Source organism: Camelina sativa, chromosome 13, assembly GCF_000633955.1.
Source record: "Camelina sativa cultivar DH55 chromosome 13, Cs, whole genome shotgun sequence".
NCBI lineage: Eukaryota > Viridiplantae > Streptophyta > Magnoliopsida > Brassicales > Brassicaceae > Camelina > Camelina sativa.
In genome coordinates, this window is record NC_025697.1 from 23,547,285 (window position 1) to 23,569,490 (window position 22,206).

The 22,206-nt window shown below is 37.0% G+C and overlaps 5 protein-coding genes and 1 pseudogene across 5 annotated transcripts; 1 reads left to right on the forward strand and 5 right to left on the reverse strand.

Annotated features, from left to right (window-relative positions):
• Positions 39–1,163, reverse strand: LOC104738556. The gene is made up of 5 exons (XM_010458714.2): positions 1,066–1,163; positions 801–871; positions 598–648; positions 305–412; positions 39–104 (listed from the first exon to the last, which is right to left on the reverse strand). The coding sequence occupies exons 1-5, from the start codon at positions 1,154–1,156 to the stop codon at positions 39–41; spliced, it is 387 nt and encodes a 128-aa protein (XP_010457016.1). The 5' UTR covers positions 1,157–1,163.
• LOC104738557 lies at positions 3,236–4,388 on the reverse strand. Its single transcript, XM_019234638.1, has 3 exons — positions 4,343–4,388; positions 3,921–4,254; positions 3,236–3,812 (listed from the first exon to the last, which is right to left on the reverse strand). Exons 1-3 carry the CDS (start codon positions 4,386–4,388, stop codon positions 3,236–3,238), a joined length of 957 nt encoding a protein of 318 aa, XP_019090183.1.
• On the forward strand, positions 9,963–12,135 carry LOC104712298 (mitogen-activated protein kinase 4). Its single transcript, XM_010457942.2, has 6 exons — positions 9,963–10,274; positions 10,456–10,585; positions 10,716–10,853; positions 11,114–11,446; positions 11,533–11,716; positions 11,787–12,135. The coding sequence occupies exons 1-6, from the start codon at positions 10,105–10,107 to the stop codon at positions 11,960–11,962; spliced, it is 1,131 nt and encodes a 376-aa protein (XP_010456244.1). The 5' UTR covers positions 9,963–10,104; the 3' UTR covers positions 11,963–12,135.
• Positions 12,713–13,576, reverse strand: LOC104738559 (annotated as a pseudogene).
• On the reverse strand, positions 15,106–15,924 carry LOC104737700. Its single transcript, XM_010457943.2, has one exon. The coding sequence runs from the start codon at positions 15,922–15,924 to the stop codon at positions 15,106–15,108; it is 819 nt and encodes a 272-aa protein (XP_010456245.1).
• LOC104737701 lies at positions 19,830–22,113 on the reverse strand. Its single transcript, XM_019235065.1, has 3 exons — positions 21,388–22,113; positions 20,828–20,945; positions 19,830–20,725 (listed from the first exon to the last, which is right to left on the reverse strand). The coding sequence occupies exons 1-3, from the start codon at positions 21,976–21,978 to the stop codon at positions 20,151–20,153; spliced, it is 1,284 nt and encodes a 427-aa protein (XP_019090610.1). The 5' UTR covers positions 21,979–22,113; the 3' UTR covers positions 19,830–20,150.

Consider the following 22,206-nt stretch of genomic DNA (forward strand, 5'->3'; position numbering starts at 1 on the left):
AAAAAAAAAAAAAAAAAAAACCAGGATTTTTTTGTGAGTCAAAAGTCAGTAGAGTAGAAAGCTATATAAAGTGTAAAGGTATCATGCATCATTTTGTTGTCAGCCTACACAATACAAATAAATGCAACAAACTGATGAACGATACCTTGGATGAAGTATCCGGGGATTTGGTCAGTAACATCTCCTGCAGGTTTTTTTACATATAATAGTTTCAGTCAAGTCAGCAGAAACAGAGACCCCTAGCTAGCTAGTAACCAACCACAACTTATAAGTTATTATTGAAGAAACATGCATATATATATACCTTCATTGAAATCCCCGGTAGTAGATCAGCATTCCCCATGAGAAAATCCTGCAGGTTTTTCATAGTTTCAGTCATCTCTTTGAAAGATTTCCTCAATTTTTTCATTTCCTGCCATTCAATTACAAGAGAAAGAAAAAATGAATTAGAAAAATACTCATTAATGTCTCATATATATATATATAGATAGAGAAATTAAGTGTGGTGAAAAAAGATACAGAATCGAAGCATATATGATCTTAGTTCAAAGTTTTTTTATTTTTATTTCTAAGTAGTAAATAGAAGAAATATCATACCTTCTCTTGATCAGATGTCTTCTTGGGTTCCAAATCATCTTCAACAGTTTGCTACAGAGAAGAGTAAATTTAACACTATGTGAGAGTGAGTGAGTGAGAGAGAGACGACATATATATTAAGTTAAGAAGTCGTTCGTGGCACTTCTTCTGTCAAAAGAAAGATTATTAAGAAAAGAGAAAGACGAACTGTTAAGTTTTCTGACCTTGCTCTTAGATTTCTTCTTGCGTTTCTTCGGATTTACATCCGTCTCAGAGTTCTGTGGCTCTCCCTCAGCTTAAGCATCAAAGGAAACAGTTCGAATTAGCATAATACAACAGTTCAATCTCACCAAACTATCTCCATACATATGTATATGCATATCATATGCCTTGTATATATTAAGAGCAAGCTAAGCAGATTTTATATATGTTATGTTGATTGGTTAAAATACAAACCCTCGAGCAACAAAGATACCTAAATTTTCTTACCTTTCTGCAAAGGCTTCGTGCCCTCACCATCTGGTGATTCAACATCGGTGGATGTGGAGCATCTCTTCAGTCTCTTGCCCTCCTTGCCCATGGAGAAGATAGAGTTATTGAAAATACCAATAAAAAAATGAGGTATGAAATTTCCAAACAAAAAATAAATATAGTTTTTAAGTTTTTTTCCAATAAACAAACTTATTATTTGAAAATTTTCAAATAATTATTGGATCTATGTATTTTTCGAGGTTTATCTGCTACCATATAACAATGTGGGATGACTGAAAGCTTTCCCAATGCAAAGTTGTTGCTCTCTCAAATCAAGGCTAAGAATGTTGTGCCTCCTCTCGTTTAGGATTCCAAGTATGCGTCCAGTTCTGATGAAGAATTAGAAGGATCCTAATATAAGACTGATCTCTAGTTTACTTGGTCCGTAGAGGTCATTTGACCTTTTAATTAATGCAAAAAGTGATTTTTAATCCTTAAATAACAATTAATATTTTAGAGCAAAAAAAATTGCTTTATAATTATTATAAAATAAATATTATGTCCTCACGATGAAATTGTATCACCAAGGGACGATTTGACTGATCTTGAGGAACATATGCATGAGGTCTAATATTATCAGAAAGTTAGTAGCTATGCCCTCTAGTCGAACAACTTCTTTGCATGCTAGTCTGATTTCTTTAGTCGTTATGGCCGTGTTTGCGTTGCTGAAGAAATTGAACATTTAACCAAAAATAATCATATGACTCAATTTCTGCTTATGGTCAGAAACACCATTTGTCTAGTAAAAAAAATAAAAAATTGATCGAATATATTTGCTAAAGATAACTTTGAATGAATCATTTCGTGAAAAGTCCCTAGTTTGTTTGTATGGTCAAATAATAGTTTAGGCAGACATAGATTGACTTGTTGTACACCTACATACTCAAAAAACTAAAATCGGACACATATTAAAAAATTTGTATATCAAGGACATTCCCACATGGAGTCACTAACGTCTACTACGATTATATGAAATTCATGCATCAATTAATTAATTTAGAACTAGAGCCGGCCCAGTTAAATTTGTGGCTTTTAATGGATTTATAGATAAAAAATAAAACTGAAATTAAATCTTAAAATTTCGGAAAATGAGGCTTATTTCTGCAATAAAAAAGTAGATAAATTTAAAACTTGAGGCCAAATCTATAACTTTTATAAAATTGAGGCCTATTTTTGCAGTAAAAATATTTTTTGAGGCCTATTTTTATTACTAAAAATCTCAAAAAATATGGAGGCCCAACCCCCATGTGTCATAAGAATGGGTGAAGGGCCGAGCCTGTTTAGAACAATCATCGGATATTAAATAACTGAAGTATTTTTATTGCAATGAAAAAATAATGAGGTATTAAATGTCCAAACCAAAAACAAATGTAATATTATTAAACTTTTTTTCTAATAAACAAACTTATTTTTTTGAAAATTTTGAAATGATTGTTGGTCTCATGCATTTTCTCGAGGTTTATTTGCTACCATATAACAATGTGGGATGACTAAAAGTTTATCCAATGCAAAGTTGTTGTTTTTCCAAAATCGATTGCAAGTTTTGTACAGTGACTAAAAGTTTGTCCAAGACTAAGAATTGAAGGATTCTATCATAAGACTGATCTCTTGCTTACTCTATTTGTAGTGGGCAAGTAAGTTGTTTTGCATTTCTTTAGTTTTTTTTTGTCAAACCGAAAATTTCATTGAAATCAATTGTTACAAACCGGCTTGGGCAGTAAAACCGATTTAGCTAACAAATCGGTTTTTCGATTGTTCTCTCGTTTGATAAAAGTGAAAAACAAGAGTCAAAACCTAGAGATAGACAAAAGATGTCATGGTGAATCCCGTAGAGTTCCTTGGAGAGGGGCTCTGAATGAAGTGCTTTGATTAGCTGATGCGAATCTGAAGCAAAGATGATGTGTTTGATGCCTAGATCGAGGGCCTGATGAATGGCGGATAGGAGAGCCGAAGCTTCAGCCAAAAGAGGGGTGCTCACGTTCTGTAAAACAGCTGTGCCTCGGGTCTCCGACATCAGAGGGTAGTCAGAGAAGAACCATCCCAAACCGGCTTCAAGCGATTTAGATCGCCACGCTGCATCAGAGAAACAACGGATCGAGGCTGATCGGGTTATTAGATCTGAGGGGTTCTAGTGAGAATTAGGGGTCTGTGGTGGCAGATCTTGGGCTGTTAACCACTCTCTCGCTTGTTGTATGGTTGTAGTTACAGTATCCGGGCCACTTAGAGATTTCTTCTCAAAGGTCTTCTGGTTCATGGTGACCCAAATCGCCCACAGGATCCATGGCGAAAGGGTTCCTTGGCAAATGCCAGTCGGGGGTAAACAAGTTAATTTGTTGGTTACTTCGATGCCCTGTCGTACACTGGTGATCATCTCCAGAGTTGGTTGTTGTTTGAGAGGAGCTAGATTCCACACTTGTTTAGCAAAAGGGCAATGGAAGAACAAGTGGAGGCTCGTTTCCTGATCACTACAGTGGGGGCAAACAGCATCCGGGTTGATGTTCCTTTCCTGTAGGTTTCTCCCTGTTGGGAGAGCATTGTTTAGGACTTTCCAAAGGAGGAACTTCACTTTGGGAGAGCATCGGATATTCCACACCTCTTTGAGCCAGTTGAAGTCTCTTAGAGTCTCGTCTTGGAGGGTTTGGTGGTTCCTATCTTTTGATGCCTCTTGGTATCCCGACTTTGCTGTGTATTCGCCTGATTTAGTAGGGATCCAGAGATAACGGTCCGGGGCGTTCAACTTACTTGGTCTAAGAAGGAGGATATCCTCCTCATGATAAGGTAATATCTCACGAATCTTCTCTCTATTCCAAGTCTTAGAGTTAGGGCAGATTAGGTCGTTCACATTCAAATGTTGATAATCTTTTGGTGGTGGTCCCATAGGTGTTACGGGGGAGGTCAGAGAGATCCAGGGATCATACCAGACAGAAGAATCAGTTCCCGAGCCAATAATCTTTCCCAATTGAGGTTTTAATAAGTCTCTCCCAATGCAGATTCCTCGCCAGCCATGCGAGGCTGTTGATGAGACCGAACATGTAAGGAAAGGTTCTGATTTACAGTACTTGCCTAGGAGTAGTCTTGCTAACAAGGACTCTGGTCGGTTGAGGATCCGCCAGCTCACTTTTGCAAGGAGGGCGTCATTGAAGTTTGTAATATCTCTAAAGCCTAATCCCCCGTCTCTCTTTGATTTTGTCATCTTGGTCCATTCTAACCATGTCATTTTCTTTTTCTCTTCAGAGGAATCCCACCAGAAACGAGTGAGGGCTGATTGAATCCTTTTGCATAATGACTTGGGGATCTTAAAACATGACATAGTGTAAGTAGGCATTGCCGAGAGGACTGATTTGAGCATAGTGGTCTTACCAGCGGGGGAGAGGAACTTGGAGGAATAGCTTCGGGATCGTTGTCTTATTTGGTCTATGATCTGGTTGAAAAGGTCTCTTTTCTTCCTGCCAAACATCTCAGGTAATCCCAGGTACTTACCTAAACCTCCCACCTTTTGGATTCCTAGTAGCCGTTGCGCCTCGTTTTTTGTTTCCTCAGAAGTTTTGGATGAAAAAATAATTGCTGATTTTGCTTTGTTTATCATCTGACCTGATGCATTCTCATATTTCTTCAGGATAGTGAGGAGCGTTGAACAACTTTGGCCATCAGATCGACATAAGAACATTGTGTCGTCTACAAAAAGAAGGTGGTTTGCTCTGGGGCAGCCTAGAGCTATCCTTACACCAGGGAGTCGGCCATCACGTTGAGCTTTAGAGCAGAGTCCCGACAACACTTCACTGCAAAGGATGAACAAGTAAGGTGAAAGAGGGTCGCCTTAGCGGATCCCTCTTTCAGGGTTGACAAGTCCTTGTTCTGCTCCATTTAGTAAGAAAGAGTATGACACTGAGGTAACACACTGCATAATCCATTGTATCCACGTTTGGCTGAAACCCATCTCTTGCATGACACACTCAAGGAAATCCCACTCTAGGCGATCGTAGGCTTTACTCATGTCGGTCTTCACTGCCATATAACATTGTTTTGTTGCTCCTGAAGTTTTGAGGTAATGCAAAGCCTCGTGTGTAATCAGTACATTATCTGATATTGCTCTGTTTGGAACAAAGGCTGATTGGTTCTCCGATATTATATGTTGCAGGATTGGTTGGAGTCTTTTAGATAGCAGCTTGGAGATGATTTTGTAGAAGACAGTGCATAAAGCAATGGGTCGGTAGTCTGCCATTTTTTGAGGACTTTGGATTTTTGGGATGAGTCTAACATGGGTTTTATTGATAGACTGTTGTAGGTTAGCAGACGAGAAGAAGGATTGTACTTCAATGACAATGTTAGGTCCGACCGTCTCCCAGTTGGATTGGAAAAAGCTGGCAGAAAATCCATCAGGACCTGGTGCTTTATCAGGGTGGATAGAGAAGCAAGCCTTCTTAATTTCCTGAGGGGAGGGAGGTATCGTGAGAGAGGCATTCATTTCCGCGGAGATACACAGGTTTATAGCTTCCTTGACAGTGTCTCGTCTCTCTCCCGGATGCGAGGTGAACATTTCTGTGAAGTAGTCAGTTATCTCCCGAAGGATACCTTCTTCTTCATACACAGCTAAGCCCTCTTTATTCTCTATCACCGAAAATTTATTGATTGTAGTTCTGCTTCTCGTGGTAGCATGAAAATAGCCAGTGTTTTTATCACCTAAGGCTAACCAAAGTTGGTGGCTTCTTTGTTTCCAGTAGATTTCCTCTGCTTTATAGGCAGAGAGCAAAGCAATGTTTAGAGAGGAGATTTCCCCATGGTTCTGTTTGTCGCTCGACATTGCTGCCTCCAGTTTCTCCTTGAGATCTTCAATCAATTGACGGCTGCTCATATATTTTGCTTTGGACCAGGTAATGATATCCCTTCTGCAGCGTATAATCTTTTCTTCCACTTCTTCTTGGGCATCAAATGACCAGGCCTCATGAATGAGATTGGTAATTTCAGTGTTGTCTTTAAGTCTTCGTTCGTACCGGAAAATACCTTTTTTCTTTTTCTTTGATAGGTCCAATAGAGTAAGCAAAGGTCGATGATCGGAGCCTTCAAAGTTTAGATACTCGCATCGGCTAAAAGGATATTGTTCTACCCATAGTCCGTTAGTCATTGCTCTGTCAAGACGACAAAATACCAGGTGGTTGTTTCTTTGGTCTCTCCATGAAAGGAAATTACCAGAGTGGCGGAGGTCAAGAGATCGCATTCTGCCATAAAGGATCTAATGTCCACAAATGTTCCTTCATGTCTTACTTGGCCTCCTTGTTTCTCTGAAGCCTCGATGATATCGTTGAAATCCCCCGTGAGATACCAGGGTTCTTCTTTATTTCGGCCAAGGAGAGTTAGCTCATCCCAGATAAGTTTCCTCTTTGATCTATCTGGTTCCCCATAGACGAAAGTAGCAAAAAATTATTTCCCTTCTGCTCTGATTTGTGTGTCTATAAAGTTCTGGCAGCTTGATAAGATTGTGACTTCGATTTCTTGTTTCCAGAGCAGGGCTAGACCTCCACCTCCTGGACTATGAGGGGGGACAAGATGGTGGGAATGGAGATTCAAAAAGTTAAGTGAGCTGCGAACTACATCATCCGGATTCTTTGTCTCCATGAGGAATATTATCTCCGGAGAGAACTTGGAGTGAAGTTACCGGAGTCGTTGGACTGTTATGGGATTCCCCAACCCACAACAGTTCCAACTCAATATCTTTAAGGAAGAGGACCGGGCGGATCGTGAAAATCCACCCTCTTCTTCACCATAGGCGGTATGATCTTTCCTTTTGGAGCTGTTTTGCTTGATGATGGTTGGGATTGAGTTCCAGGCTCAGTAACGTTTTGTTTTGGCAGGGACTTAGAGCGGGAAGAGCTTGATTCACCTCTGATGGCTGCAGGTCCCGTAGGTGGTGGTTTTCGTTTAGGTGAGCCCTGGGCTAGACAGAGGTTTCTCTTGCTAGACTTTGCACCTGAGAGTCGCAAGGGGCTTCTGTTGAGAGGTTTTGGGAGAGGGGGTCTACCTCTTCTCTTTTTTGCAACTGATTCTCTTTCTTGTGATTCTTCAGTAGGTAGGAGGAGCAGCTTGGTTTTCCTCCGCAGAATGTCTAGTTGGAACCTCAACAGCAGCAAGGTACGATTGTTGTGAATTTAATGCGACTTCTATTATGAGGTTTGCAGTTTCAGTAGTTAAGTCTCTTTCCTCACCTTGGATTACTCTTCGTCTCCTTACAGCACTCTCTATTGGATCTGCACAGTTTACATATTGCACTGTAACTTCTCTGAGTTCTCCAAGGACTTCCTCCGTTGTGGGGATAGGGGGAGGAGGGGGTGGGGTTACTTCCGCGGAGGAAAGGGTCCTCTCAAGGGGAGGCCATCTTGATCTGGAGGTTTCCGAGTTTTCAGGTCTTGGAGGCTTTTCTCTCCAGATTCGAGTTGACCTTTGGTGGTCATCCTCACGACTACGGTGGCTTCTTTCAGATACCTCTCGGGTGTTACTGAAGGATTTTGGTGAGGGTCGTCTATCAAAGTGGGACCGAGAGCCATGATATCCAAAATCGGAGTGTCAGTGATATTGATGCCATTCCTCATCAAGTTTTCGTTTTCGAGAGGCGAGAGAGGCATGAGATTTGTCCTGAAGGCGTCTAGGGTCTCTTTCAGGTAAGACATGGTGATGAGGGTCCACAGAGTGTGTAGATAGTTCCCTTCTGGAATCCAAGTAATGATGTTTCTCTTTTGGTGGCAGGAAATTGTCTGCTGGAGTGTAGTAATTTCTTCTGTCCTGTCTCTGGTCAGGCATTGTCGTCTAGGAGCTCGACGTATCCGTTGACTCTCTAAGAGCCTTGTATCCAGGGCAGTTTCGCTTCTCATGGGTGAGTCTGAAGCAGTAAGAACAATGATTTTTCAGGTTTTTGTAATCAAGGGTCACTAAAGCTTCGTTTCCATCTGAAAACTCAACAATAGTTTCTTTTGTCATGGGTTGGAGGCCATTTAGCATGGCTTTGATTTTGACTGTTGAAGAAGTGATTTCCAGCTCCAGTATCTCTCCAAGAGCTTCACCGATAAGATGGAGCATGGCTGGTTGCCAGTAGTGCTTTGGGAGCCCTTGGATCTCGATCCAGAAAGGGATCTGAGAGGGGAAAGAGTCAGAAATGGTTGGTTCCCATCGTTGCAGGATTACCATCCATTGGTCATAGTGGTATGGTTTGTTGTCTAGAACTTTCAGCAGGTCTTCCTCTAGTTCAAAACTGAACTGGAAACATCCTTTTCCCAGATCTGAACCTGTGGCTTTTCCTTTTAGGTCCCAGCGGTTTGAGAAGAAGGGGAACATGGTCCAAAGACGCTGGTTTGCCGGGTTGGTAAGCCTTCCCATCAGGGTAAGGGCATTAGCTTCGATGAGATGGCTTGTGTCTAGCTCTGGAGCTTTAAGACGTTTTGGGGAAGGGGGGGGAGAAGACTCCGTCCACACCTTTCCCTTTCAGGTGGTAAGGAATCTTCGAATTCATGGTGGTTAAACTTTCTCAGGTGAGGCAGATGGGGTTTGGTTAGGGTTACTTACCAGACAATAAGATTGTTCGACCAGTGGTACAAGGTTTAAACAAAGAAAATTGGAAGGAGGAAAAGAAAGTTAAAGGAGGAGTTCTATTACCGAATCTTCAGAGATGAGGATGGAGGTACAAGGTGAAGATCTTCATTGAAAGGTGAAGATTTGATGGTTTGAGGCGGAGGGATTGCCGGAGGGGCGTGAAGGACCGGCGGTAGGCTTCAGCATTTAGCTACGAACCGCAGGTTATTACCGTTTTTAGTAAGAAGTAGTAGGTAAGATCCGGTTATTTGAAAAATCCATTCTTCTTACGGTTGACTTAGGGACTCGTACGTAGGAGCTTTTTTCCTCTCTTATCCTCCTCGCTCTTTCTTTAGTTATTTAGTATTTAATAGTAATGATATAATGCTTTGTTGATCTGGAAATGTGATTCCCATCTTGTAACCGAACAAAAAATCGTTCAACATCACTTCAATTGGATTATTTTTTTAATGTAAATTTAATTCTCATGATTTAAGATTTTCTTTTGGTTTAAATGATCGTGTATCTAGCTTTTTAGAGGAAATTTGAATTTTTAATTAATGCAGAAAATGACCATTTAATCCTTAATTAACAATTAGTATTTTAGAGAAAAACAAAAGATAAAGAAATAAATCTGCTTTACAATTATTCTAAATAGATATTATGTCCTCACGAAGAAATTGTATGCATGAGATCTAATATTATCATAAACGTTAGTAGTTATGCCCTCAAGTCGAACAACTTCTTTGCATGCTAGTCTGATTTCTTTAATTTAGTCGTTATGGGCGTGTTTGCGTTGCTGAAGAAATTGATCATTTAACAAATATAATCATATGACTCAATTTGTGCTTATGGCCATAAACACCATTTGTCTAGTAAAAAAAAAAAAATTTGATCAAATATATTTGCTAAAGATACCTTTGAATGAATCATTCCGTGAAAAGTCCCTAGTTTGTATGGTCAAATAATAGTTTGTTTAGTCAGACATAGATTGACTTGTTGTACACCTACCTTCTCATAACACTAAAAATCGGACACTTGTTAAAATTCTTGTATATCAAGGACATTCCCACATGAAGTCATTAACGTCTATTACGGTTCTATGAAATTCATGCATCAATTTATTAATTTAGAACAATCATCGGATATATATAATTCATATCCAACTTGAATATCATAAAGCGAATACACCAAACTGAAACTGACTTGACTTTAAACAAAGAGAAAAAACCAAAGAAGAAGAATAGGGAAAAACCCGGTTTAAGGGGGTTCACGGGTCACCCGAGTGGAGCCTTCTCCACTTTTCACTGTTGAATAAAAAAAGGTCGAGACTTTGTAACATAAGATTTGTTAGAAATGTCAACACCACCCACCCATCTCTTCCTCCTCAATATCTCTGTGGCGTGTATCTAGGGCTGGGTTCCATCTTTGGGGATTCCGATGTCGGCGGAGAGTTGTTTCGGGAGTTCAGGTGATCAGAGCAGCAAAGGGGTGCCTACTCATGGTGGTAGCTATGTTCAGTATAATGTCTATGGCAATCTCTTCGAAGTTTCTAGAAAATATGTTCCTCCTCTTCGCCCGATCGGTAGAGGCGCTTATGGAATCGTCTGGTGAGTCTTCTTTTCAATTTGGGAATATAATTTTGATTTTTGATTTTGAATTTTGTAAAATAGGGTTTCTCTAATTTGGAACTTGTCAATTTGAACTGTGGAATTGTGAACTTCTTCTGGGTTTCTTTGTATATGTCGATGATCTTTAATTTTAACTCCTGGTTCAATGTTTGATGATCAGTGCTGCTATAAACTCAGAGACTGGAGAAGAGGTTGCTATCAAGAAGATTGGTAATGCTTTTGACAACATTATCGACGCTAAAAGAACTTTGAGAGAGATTAAGCTTCTCAAGCATATGGATCATGAAAATGTACGCCACTCACTTGATCTCTGTTTGTTTTTTTTTTTTTTTTCCTTATATCTATTTTTAGTGAAGTAATAATAATACCTATTATTGTGTGTTGTGAATCTTTTTATATATTGGTTTACTCACTGCGCAGGTTATTGCTGTAAAGGATATAATAAGACCACCTCGGAGAGAGAACTTTAATGATGTTTACATTGTTTATGAGCTCATGGACACTGATCTCCACCAGATTATACGCTCTAACCAACCGTTGACTGATGATCATTGTCGGGTATGCTTCATCCTTCATGTTACCATCTTGCAGATGAATCTTCTGTTTATAGTTTAGACGTTACTTGGTTCAGGAAGCTAGAGCAATCCGTATTCTATTGTGATGTTAGTGCATCTGAGGATATAATATTGGTCAAACAATAGTTATAGTCAGTATTGCTTGTTATGTTTGTTCCTTTTTATTGGTTTGTGTGTTTTTTGGAAGTTTGGGTTGTTGGTGACTTGGTGTTTAGTAACTAGTTTCGATTTTTTTGCTTGTAGTTCTTTCTGTATCAGTTGCTGCGTGGGCTCAAGTATGTTCATTCAGCTAATGTACTGCATCGAGATTTAAAACCCAGCAATTTGCTCCTGAATGCAAACTGTGATCTAAAGCTTGGGGATTTCGGGCTTGCAAGGACCAAATCCGAGACAGATTTCATGACTGAATATGTTGTTACACGTTGGTACCGAGCTCCAGAGTTGCTTCTTAATTGCTCAGAATACACAGCAGCAATCGATATTTGGTCTGTCGGTTGTATTCTCGGTGAAACAATGACACGAGAGCCGTGTTTTCCTGGTAAAGATTATGTTCATCAGCTTAGACTCATCACTGAGGTAATCTCTAGTTTAATATGTTTTATCCATAGCATCACTACTAGTGTTTCTTCTTGGCATCTGTTGACAAATCTCTGGAAAAACAGCTTATAGGATCGCCTGATGACTCAAGCTTGGGGTTCTTAAGGAGTGACAACGCAAGAAGGTACGTTAGACAGCTTCCACAGTACCCGAGACAGAACTTTGCTGCTAGATTCCCAAACATGTCAGCTGGTGCAGTCGATTTGCTGGAGAAAATGCTCGTCTTTGATCCAAGCAGACGCATCACAGGTGAGTTATATTTATATATCTGCTTCTTCTCTGTTTTCGGTTTTTACTAAGCAAGTTTCTGTGTCTCTAGTTGATGAGGCGTTGTGCCACCCGTATCTGGCACCACTGCATGATATAAACGAAGAACCGGTGTGTGTAAGGCCGTTCAATTTCGATTTCGAGCAACCTTCTTTGTCAGAAGAGAACATTAAGGAGCTTATATATCGTGAAACAGTCAAGTTCAATCCTCAAGAGTTCTCACAATGAGAGAGAGAGAGAGAGACCTTAAAAGGAAACTCGTCAAAATGCTTGTTTTGTTATGCTCTGTTTTTGCTATTGAATCTCTGATAAGTTTGATTATATGTCTGTAATATGAACAACATCCGAAAAAAAAAAAAAAGAACAACCTTGAAGCTGTGTTATGCAGATACAGTCAGATTTTCTCTGTTTTTTCCTCCTATAGGTAATTTAAATCTCTTGTTACATACTCAACCGTAAATTTGAACTTCTTAACCTTTGAAGTTGTTTGCCCAAATAAGCTCATGCCACGAATTTGACTGAAACATGATTAACCACTAGAAGTAATATTGGAGATTCTTGAGTAACAAGAATTTTAATTTGATCTTCTTGACTCTCGAGACAAAATATTGGAAGAGCTTAACTGAAGTTGTATAGAGTAATGTTTCGGTTTATGATGAATAGAAATCTAAAACATTACATCATACTGAAAACAAGAACTTAAAGAATATTAAAGAAGTTAACAAGAGAATTAAAGAAACTCTAATTAGCTAATGAATAGAAAGCGGATGCTTAGTGATGGGGTTGACTTTCGTTTAAAACCTTTGTTTGATCTTCTTGACTCTCGAGACAAAAAATATTGGAAGAGCTAAACTGAAATTGTATTATATAATGAATAAAATCTGAAACGTTACATCGGTACTGGAAAACAAAAACTAAACAAACTTGGATCTTAAGGAAGAAACAAGGAAAAGAAAAAACCAAATAAAGACGAAAACTTTAGTGATGGGGCTGGGGTATGAAAGTGGTTAACCACTTTGTGAGGCGGTCCATAGCTGACAAATCCATCTTCTTGGGAAAATTGGTGAAAGTAACGGGTTTGGGTAATGCTCCGACCACAACTCGAAGCTTAAGCCCAGCCGCGCAGTGACCCGTCTCTGAGCTAATGAAATAGTGAACTCCTGGTTTGGTGAGCGTAACGAGATCATGGCCCGTCTTGTGCACGGCTACGCGAGAAGTCGGGTCGCAGGTTATGAATTCAAGGTCACCGCTAATCTCTAAGACGTCGTTTACTTGGTTGTCGTATTCGAAAAGTAGACTATCTCCTACATGAAACAGTTTGTCCTCACTCCACTTGTTATAGTAGTCGCTCTCTTCAGGAACGCTCCATGCTTTAGAGTCACCGACCTTGTAGATTTCCCCACAAGGAAGGATCTAGCTCGGTGGTGGTGGAGGAATAGGACGTGACGGGTCATGAACAACAAGAACGTCGAGCCTCTGTCCAAGTATGCATTGAGCTTGATTTGAGCTGATGAAGTAGTGATCTCCGGGTTCCGTGAAGGTTACCACGTCATGTCCTGTATTGTAGACGGCCTTAGGAGAAGAACTCTCGCAGAATTCTAATTCTAAAGTGCCCCAAACTTGAGTAACGTCGTTGACGTAGGGATCGTATTTGAAGACCAAAGAGTCTCCTACGTAAAACACCTTTTCCTTGGCCCATTCGTATTACAAGCCTTCTTTCGCAATCCATCCAGCCGAGTCCCCTACGGTGTAGACAGTAGCCGAACAAGAGCCAAAGAGAACCGTGAAGGTTGTTATCACCAAAAGCACAAAGAGGAAGATCTTCTTTATTGTTGTGGCCATGATTAGATGAACAAATTGACAAGGGAAAAAGAAAGGTTATGAGATCTGAATCAGAGAGAAAGCTGAGTTGTGTTGTGTTGATGAATGATGAGTTGTGAAGAGAGAACGTAGCCTTGCATTGTTTATATAATGATGTACCATTCCTAATCCTTTTAGGATTTTATTTTGTTTATTTCCTTTTTCTAGAGTAGTAGAAGATTTAATCCTTTCTGACTTTTGATTCACCTCTTCTATTGGGAAAAAAAAAGAACGTTCTAAAGTTGATTTAATTTATTTATTTATTTTACTATGGTTTTAGATAAACCCAAAGAGTGAATCATATACTATGCAGTTCCAACAATAAAGCTCGTATGTTTGTTTCATGATCTTATCTTTTTGATCCATAGATAGATATCATAGCTAGAAGTGACGACAATTTCATGCTATTGACTTGGATTTGTTTGATATATTGACAAAATGAAATCTCCAGTCTTAGTCTCAAGACAATAAAAATAAGGTGAGAGAATTTTGCTAGTTTGATCACTACATTTCTTGATATTATTTTTTAATTCACATGCATGAGATTTATCAAAGCCAATAATTTTAGGCTAACAACAATTAGTGATAAAGAAACGGCTTCAAACTCAAACTCCCACATCTTAAACCATACCAAAACTTTCAAAATTGGTTAACCGCAAAAGTTTTTTTTTACAAGAATGAGCATACCTGATTGCTCAGCATGACATCTCCAGTCTTCATCAAGACAATAAAAATAAGGTGAGAGAATTTTGCGAAGTTGATCATTACAATTGTAACTTTGATGACAGAAAGTGGAACTTGTTAGTTACGTTCATATAAATTTAATTTGGAAAGCAAACTGATTCTTCCTTTTTATATATAGAGAAATCTACTTATGGCTATAGCCAAAGGGTTAGTCAATGTACTCCCACCTGCAAGTACTGCACCAGCTGGTACATACTAATCTCCAGCATTTTGTTCATAACACTATATATATATATATATATATATATATATATATATATATATATTTTGATATTACAAGAATATAATGAGCATACCTGATTACTCAATTTTGAAAAGATCAGATATGATTTAGAATGATTTTTTTCAGGTATACCATAGAAAAGGGAATAATAATATATAATACAAAGATAAAGCATAATTCAACGCAAAAATCTGGTTTTCTTTCTTTTCAAGTCTTATTATATATAAGTCATTTCCTACTGTTTTAGCAAATTTAAATAGTCCATTCAATGTATGAAACTTTGTTTGTTAGGGAATTCTCATGATGATCAGAATAAGTAGAAACGTTGAAGCAAAATCTCTTCTTTTTATTGAATTGATTCTGAAATTATACAGTAGTACTGGAAGTACTTCAAGATATAAAAAATTCTAACGAAAGAATGAAAGACAAGAACTAGATATACTAAACTAGTATATGTAACTAATAGAGTATTTTAGTTACATAATCTCGAACCAAATCCAACAAGAATGTAGCATGCATATGCTTGAATAGTTGATCCGGATACTTAGTGGTGATGGGGTCTAAAAGAACGAAACCACCTTGTGAGACGGACTATAGGTGACACCTTCCGAGCATTGGGTATTGGTCCGACAATGATTCGAAGCTCAGCTTCAAAGTGGTCTGTCTCTGAGCTAATGAAATAGTAGGCTTCTGGTTTGGTGAGCGTGACGAGATCGTGTCCTGTCCTGTGCACAACTAGGGGAGAAGTCGGGTCGACGAATATACATTCTAGGTCGCCGCTGATCTCTAAGACGTTGTTTACTTCGTTTCCGGATTGTAGATCATCTATGACATGAAACAATTTATCTTCAGCCCACTTATTATAGTAGTAGAAGTCACTCTCTTTAGGAACGCTCGAGTCACCAACCCTGTAGATTAGACCGGACAGAAGGATCTTGCTTGGTTGTGGTGGAGGAATGGGAAGTGACAGGTCATAAACGACAAGAACATCGAGCTTCTGTCCCAAAGTGCATTGAGCTTGATTTGAGCTGATGAAGTAGTGATATCCTGGTTCTGTGAAGGTTACTACATCGTGTCCTGTGTTGTAAACAGCTTTAGGAGAAGAGGAGTCGCAAAGATCGTATTCTAAAGCGTCGGAGACTAGGGTAACGTCATTGAAGGTGGGATTGTATTCGAAGAACAAAGAATCTCCCACGTGGAAGAATTCCTGACCCTCGGTCCAATCATAGACGTCTTTGTTGGCAATCCATCCATCGGAGTTCGTGTTTTTTACTTTGTAGACAGCCGCTGAACAAGAACGTCCCAAGAGAAGCGTCAATATCACGAGCACAAAGCCGAAGATCTTCGTAGTAGTTGTAGCCATGTTTTTGATTGATGAACAAACTGAGGATCGAAGAAGAAAGATGATGAGTATCTTAATCCCGATGTATATTAGAGTCGGTTCGATGAGTTTGAGGTAATATAGACACGATCGCACGAACAATCCTTATACAATAATACAATACTAAACCAATCCTTGTCTAATACTTTATTTCCTTTTTTTTTTGTTATCCTATCTTTACTCGAAAATCTTATCCTATCTTCTTTTTTTTTGGTTCATTTACGTATTAGTTTTGATACCTAATTTCCTTTTATTTCCTTAGCCAAATAAATTTTCCTATACTATTATCTATTCTACTTTTCTCGTCTAATTGTACATGTAAATCCCGTTGCGTTATCACTTTTCATAAAAAGAGTAAATTGAAATTCCATTGAAAAAGAAAATTAAAAGAAAAAAATGTCATTTAAATAATGAACTTTCAAATTTTAGACATTTAAACCATGAACTTTGTTGTAGACCATTTAAAACATCAACTTTTGTTGATTAGCTTTTTTAAACATCAAGTTTCATTGACCAAGCCAAAAAAGACATGACGTTAAATCCAATAATTGACCTACTAACAGACGTTACTATGCCGTTAATCACTCTGTTACTGACAAAACGACGTCGTTTTAATGGAAGTTTTAATTCGAAAAATGTCATTTAAACCATGAACTTTTAAATATAGGCCATTTAAAATATGAACTTGTAAATATATGTCATTTAAACGATAAATTTTCAAATTTATGTCATTTAAACCATAATACATGAAAAATGTGATCAATCCTTCAAACTCTAGTGTAGTGTCCTAAAACAAGATGATCAATCCTTCAAACTCTATTGTAGTGTCCTAAAACAAGATGATCAATCCTTCAAACTCTATTGTAGTGTCATAATAAATGAAAAAGACTCAAAACAAATACAAAAAGACACAAAATACATGACAAAGATCGAAAAAGAAGGATTAATTGATGTTCTTCTTTCTCTTTTTCAGAATCGCATCATGAGGAAGAGTCAAAGAAAGAAGAGAGAAACTAAACTAGGGTTAAACAGTTTAGCCGGTTAGGTTTATATACTTATGTGGTTTCTAATAAACCAGTCAGTCCGAACCGAACCGAAATCTGATTATCCAAATCAATTGCGCCGAACGGTTAGGCTTTCTCTTTTCGGTTTTCTTCGATAACCAAAATTTTCAGGTTGTTTAGTTTTTACCGAACGTTCAGGGCAAGTTCATGGTTTATATGACATAAATTTGAAAATTTATGGTTTAAATGACATATATTTACAAGTTCATGTTTTAAATGGCCTATATTTAAAAGTTCATGGTTTAAATGACATTTTTTCGAATTAAAACTTCCATTAAAACGACGTCGTTTTGTCAGTAACGAAGTGATTAACGGCATAGTAACGTCTGTTAGTAGGTCAATCATCGGATTTAACGTCATGTCTTTTTTGGCTTGGTCAACGAAACTTGATGTTTAAAAAAGCTAATCAACAAAAGTTGATGTTTTAAATGGCCTACAACAAAGTTGATGGTTTAAATGGCCAAAATTTGAAAGTTCATGATTTAAATGAGATTTTTCCCAAAATAATAAACAACTAGATTAAGACCCGTGCTAGTAGAGCACGGGTTGAAATTCATTGTATTTACATTATAATTTTATATAAAAGATAATTTATATGATTTTTTTAAAAGTTTTTTTAGATAAAATATTATGCAATAAAATTATATGCTAAATATGATGACTTAAAAAAGACGCTTATTTTGTAAGTTTTATATTATTAATGATTCTAGATAAGTACCCGTACTATAACACTGGTTAAATTTTATTTTATACAAAATTTTGTATATTTTCTATTTTAAAATAAAATTTTAATATGTTGTATTAGTTTATGTACGTGAAATTATTTCAACAATGACTTGAATGCCATTATAAAACATAATTTTGTGAATTTGGTTTTTAAAAAGTGAGTTATTATATTATGAGTAATTTAATATATTGTTATACTTTTTGTTTTAATATATTTGGTTTTTTGAAATTCTTTCATATTATATTGACATATTATTGACATTGCTATAACAAACCAATTTAGAGTGTTTATAGTTTCTAACTTTAATATCTAGTTTCAATATTTTTAAAATATTTCAAAGTAAATTATTTAAAGTTTATTATATTATATAAATTTATAAAATTCAACAAAAAGTATGAAATTGAATTTAAATATTCATATTTTGACCTGTTACTCAGTAAATTTTTTTAATTCAATAGATATTATTTTTAAAGAATAATATTAATTAAACTTGAATATTTTATAGATTGAATCATTTATGTTTGTTTTTAAAAATTCAATTTATGGTATATGCGGAAATAAAACTATTTTTTAATTATAATAAATAATATGATAATTTATTTGTTTCATAAAATAGACTCATATATAAAAATGAGAGGTGAAGTATGATGATAATTAACAAATTAATATGTTAAGTTAGATATCAAAAGATTTTATTTGATGAATAATTTAATAAAGAAAATTAATATGGTAAGTTAGATGATATCAAATGATTCTTTAGAATATTCTCTTTAAGATTTTTGGAAACAATAAATCCAGACTATACAAATAATATAAAACTTAATCTATAACCTATTTGTAACCAACTTATTAAAATTATATAGTATACAAAACAATGTTGTGTACTTCCATTTTATTATATAGGGGATACTTAAACATACTAGATTAGCACATGTTGAAATTTCTTTTATTTATATTATAATTTTAGAATAAAATATAATTTATATGATTATTTTTAAAAGTTTTTTTGGATAAAACATTATGTAATAAAATCATATGTTAAAAATAATGACTTGAAAAAATACCTATTTTGTAAGTTTTATATTGGTAATTTTGTAATTTTATGTATGATAAATAGTTATGTTTGTTGTTTGTTTTTATTTTAATTGTTGAACATGTTTGGTGAAAGTTTTTTAATATGATCCGTGCTTAGATAAGATTTTATTTTCAGATGCACAATAAGATCTCGGAAATCACGATTAAGTGTGATAAATTGTCAAGATATTATTCTTTTTTACGCCTAAGAATATATTTTTATGCCTAACAGTATATATTTTGTAACAATACATGAAATACTAAAGATTTTATTTAGAAAATTGTATAAATCATTGGAATATTCTCTTTAAGAAGATTCTTAAGTGTATTCATATAGCCCATGGATTGACCAATTAATCTATAATGTTTTTTTGTAACCAACCTATATTTAATGTATAATCTATTTTATAACCAACTTATAAAAATTATATAGTCTAAAAAAAGGTTATCTACTTCCGTTTTATTATATAGAGGATAATGTAATATTTTTTTCTGTCAACAAAATAATGTAAAAACTTTGTTAATTTCTCTAAGACATTTTATTGTTCTAAACATAATGGGCATCAATGATATCCAAACAGAAAATGGGCTTGATAAGAATGATAAAAATAAGCCCATTAATCATATAAAGTTAATGTTGTAGCGAAGAAAGAAATAATAGAAACCTACCACTATCGGAGCTTCACCGACCTTGGAAGTGAGTAGCAGTGCCGAGTGTCACCTACTCCTAACTTATTTCCCTCGTCTTTCAAATTTTTATTTTCTTCTCTGATTTTGAACAATCGGAATTTTTCAATCCTCTCTTCACCGTTTCTCATTGATGTAGATAGCCTTTGAAATTGAGGATTTAGGGTTTTTTATCGCGAATCGGATGAACCCAAATACTAATTGTTTCTTATAATTTTGAAATTTCTTCTCTGTTTCTATTGCATATTCGTTTAGCACGACTTCAATTTCTCATTTGTTCGTGGGTTCATCAAATTTAGCCTACAGCAATTGGTGATCTATACTATATGGAGAGACGTTTTTGAAAAGGTACATTGTATCTCCTACAAATTAGAGATAAACATAAACATATAGGTGTATGTTTTAGAGGTTAATGTACATTGTATTATTCGTTTGCTTCATTGTTACATAAGCAGATCAAAATCATGCTCTAATCAAAACTGCCTTGCCTGCTAATTTCTAAAGCTTTTGATGTCACCTGAATTGAGTTTGATGTTGCCTATATTTATCAGGTCTCTTGACTAAGATAGTGCCAATTTATGCTTTAGAATCTTGTTTTGTGTCTGATTCATTCTGGCGAGTTAGTAACTTAAGCGTCGATGTTCAGGTGACTGGAATCAGCATTGGTAAAGCGCAGTTAAAGTTTCATCCATTAAGAGGCTGAAGATTCCATCCTCAATTTGCGTGGCAACCTCTTCGTGCTCCTCCTTCATCCGCTTCTCATTCCAGCCTCGTCTTTCAACTTGTCTAGCACATGCTTGTCTCCTCTGCTCACATGTTCCGCGTTCGAGCTCTGATTCTCTCTGTCCCTGTAACCATCCTTTTGCCTCGCTCACCAATTGGTCCTCAAAATGTTGAGTTTCCTGGAACGAGTTTGTCCTTTGCATCAATTCATCTCTGAAGTAGTCCATTATCAGATGCTCTTCGTGGATCCAAATTGCATGTCTTTCTTTGACCCGGTTCCATAGCTGTGCTGCCTTCTCTTCAGTCTCATCAGCGTCTTCATCTTCAGTCTCTCCATCAACGGTATCACAATTCTCATCATCATCATCGTCATATTTGATATCTGTCACTTCTCCTCCTTCCATGCAAGATTCTTCGTCCATTGAGGCCCATTCGTTGAAAGTGAAAGGAATAATGTTGGCCAAAGTCTCAAACCGTTGAATCGTTTGCATGAGCTTTTGTTTGGTTCCTGCACAAATCATCACATAGCGTATGTTTCAGAATTTTGAAGTCTTGAAAAAATCTAAGAAGAAAACTTGCTTTGATTGCAATGAAGGAAATCTATACGCACTTTCCACATTGTCAAGGCATTGACTGAAGGAAGAGTCTGATGTTTCGTCATATTCCTCATGTTGAATCTCAAACACTGAGACAGGGCTGTTGTGCTCCTTTTCACGCTGTAAGTCCTCCTGACCATGATCATTGCATATTAGGGCCAACCAAAATCATTTGACTATTATAGTAGACAGCGTTATAATTTGAGTGTATTTAATGTTAATGCAGAGCCACTCTTATAAGACCCATTTCATAAATTGTTAGATATCGTAGTCAGAAAGAAATTAGTGGGTACTGTAAATGCTATTCTATATGTCTACCAAGGACGAAGCCAGCTTCTGTTTTGTCTTCATGTGAATTTATTATATTAACAAACAGCTGCACGTGCATTTAGAGACAGCGTGGGCGACCTTATGGTTGAAGCAAAGTCAACCCATAAGATCTTAAAATCACATTGTCACTTTATTTTATTTGATTCTGTTTTCTCTTTATTTATTATGCATGTAGTAGTTAAACTATGTGATTAATTAATGTTATAAGTACGAGTTTCCATTTCTCTAAATATAGTATTCTTACCTCAGGTCCCACTTCAGTGTCGGCGACTATTACTGCTGTGCAAGAATCTTCGCCGACGCAGTGTAAGTTGTTTTTAACACTCTCTTTTTCACCGCACTCCTCAACATTACTTCCCCATGATGATGGTAAAAACTCCGATGTAAAATCCGAGTCACACCAACTGCTGCAGGATGTGCCGCTGGTGGTGGAGGATCCCGTGGCTGTTCTCGCTGTCTTGGCTGTGTACTGATGAGGTGGAGACAGTTCGAAATGTGATATGTCCTCATGCAGGTCCTTAGACGAGCTCCACCGCACGATGTCTTTAACCCGAACAACAGTGATGCTTGCTTGGTTTTCTGCTTTGTTCTTCGATGTTAACCTCCGAGAGAGGGTCCTTGGTAAGATCCCCGATGGAGCGGATTTAACGGCGTTGGAACGGAGGTTCTTCACGGCGTTAATCACAAACTGCAATGCATTGGATTGTTTCCTCTTTGGTATCATTGTGAAAGGGTTGAGAGGAGGCCGTCTGGGCATCGATTTGAACCCGTTTGAGGAACAGGAATTGGAATCTTCCAAGAGACAGTCTTTGAGCATTCTCGGCCTTAGTTCCATCCTGAAACACTTTCTGGCTCAGGTACGCAGCTGACCTTGAAAAACACTGAACTGACGATAAGAAAGTGTCTTAAGCAAAAAGAAAATATCGTCGACGAGGTAAGTGGGCTAGTGAAATGCTTAGGAGTGTTAAGATGTATTTNGTGGGCGACCTTATGGTTGAAGCAAAGTCAACCCATAAGATCTTAAAATCAAATTGTCACTTTATTTTATTTGATTCTGTTTTCT

What these genes read in the sequence shown, in the direction of transcription:
- LOC104738556 (XM_010458714.2), bottom strand. Translation starts at nt 1,156, where the DNA reads ATGGGCAAGGAGGGCAAGAGACTGAAGAGATGCTCCACATCCACCGAT. An exon ending in AGACATCTGATCAAGAGAAG is followed by an intron (nt 413 to 597) that starts GTATGATATTTC and finishes ATTGAATGGCAG; the next exon opens with GAAATGAAAAAATTGAGGAA. An exon ending in TACCGGGGATTTCAATGAAG is followed by an intron (nt 105 to 304) that starts GTATATATATAT and finishes TGTATTGTGTAG; the next exon opens with GCTGACAACAAAATGATGCA.
- LOC104737700 (XM_010457943.2), bottom strand. Translation starts at nt 15,924, where the DNA reads ATGGCTACAACTACTACGAAGATCTTCGGCTTTGTGCTCGTGATATTG.
- LOC104738557 (XM_019234638.1), bottom strand. Translation starts at nt 4,388, where the DNA reads ATGCAAAAGGATTCAATCAGCCCTCACTCGTTTCTGGTGGGATTCC. An exon ending in CTCGTTTCTGGTGGGATTCC is followed by an intron (nt 4,255 to 4,342) that starts TCTGAAGAGAAA and finishes TTAGAGATATTA; the next exon opens with CAAACTTCAATGACGCCCTC. An exon ending in CTAATCTGCCCTAACTCTAA is followed by an intron (nt 3,813 to 3,920) that starts GACTTGGAATAG and finishes TCTCTGGATCCC; the next exon opens with TACTAAATCAGGCGAATACA.
- LOC104737701 (XM_019235065.1), bottom strand. Translation starts at nt 21,978, where the DNA reads ATGGAACTAAGGCCGAGAATGCTCAAAGACTGTCTCTTGGAAGATTCC. An exon ending in ACACTGAAGTGGGACCTGAG is followed by an intron (nt 20,946 to 21,387) that starts GTAAGAATACTA and finishes GATCATGGTCAG; the next exon opens with GAGGACTTACAGCGTGAAAA. An exon ending in ATGCCTTGACAATGTGGAAA is followed by an intron (nt 20,726 to 20,827) that starts GTGCGTATAGAT and finishes TGATTTGTGCAG; the next exon opens with GAACCAAACAAAAGCTCATG.
- LOC104712298 (XM_010457942.2), top strand. Translation starts at nt 10,105, where the DNA reads ATGTCGGCGGAGAGTTGTTTCGGGAGTTCAGGTGATCAGAGCAGCAAA. An exon ending in AGCTTAGACTCATCACTGAG is followed by an intron (nt 11,447 to 11,532) that starts GTAATCTCTAGT and finishes CTGGAAAAACAG; the next exon opens with CTTATAGGATCGCCTGATGA. An exon ending in TCCAAGCAGACGCATCACAG is followed by an intron (nt 11,717 to 11,786) that starts GTGAGTTATATT and finishes CTGTGTCTCTAG; the next exon opens with TTGATGAGGCGTTGTGCCAC.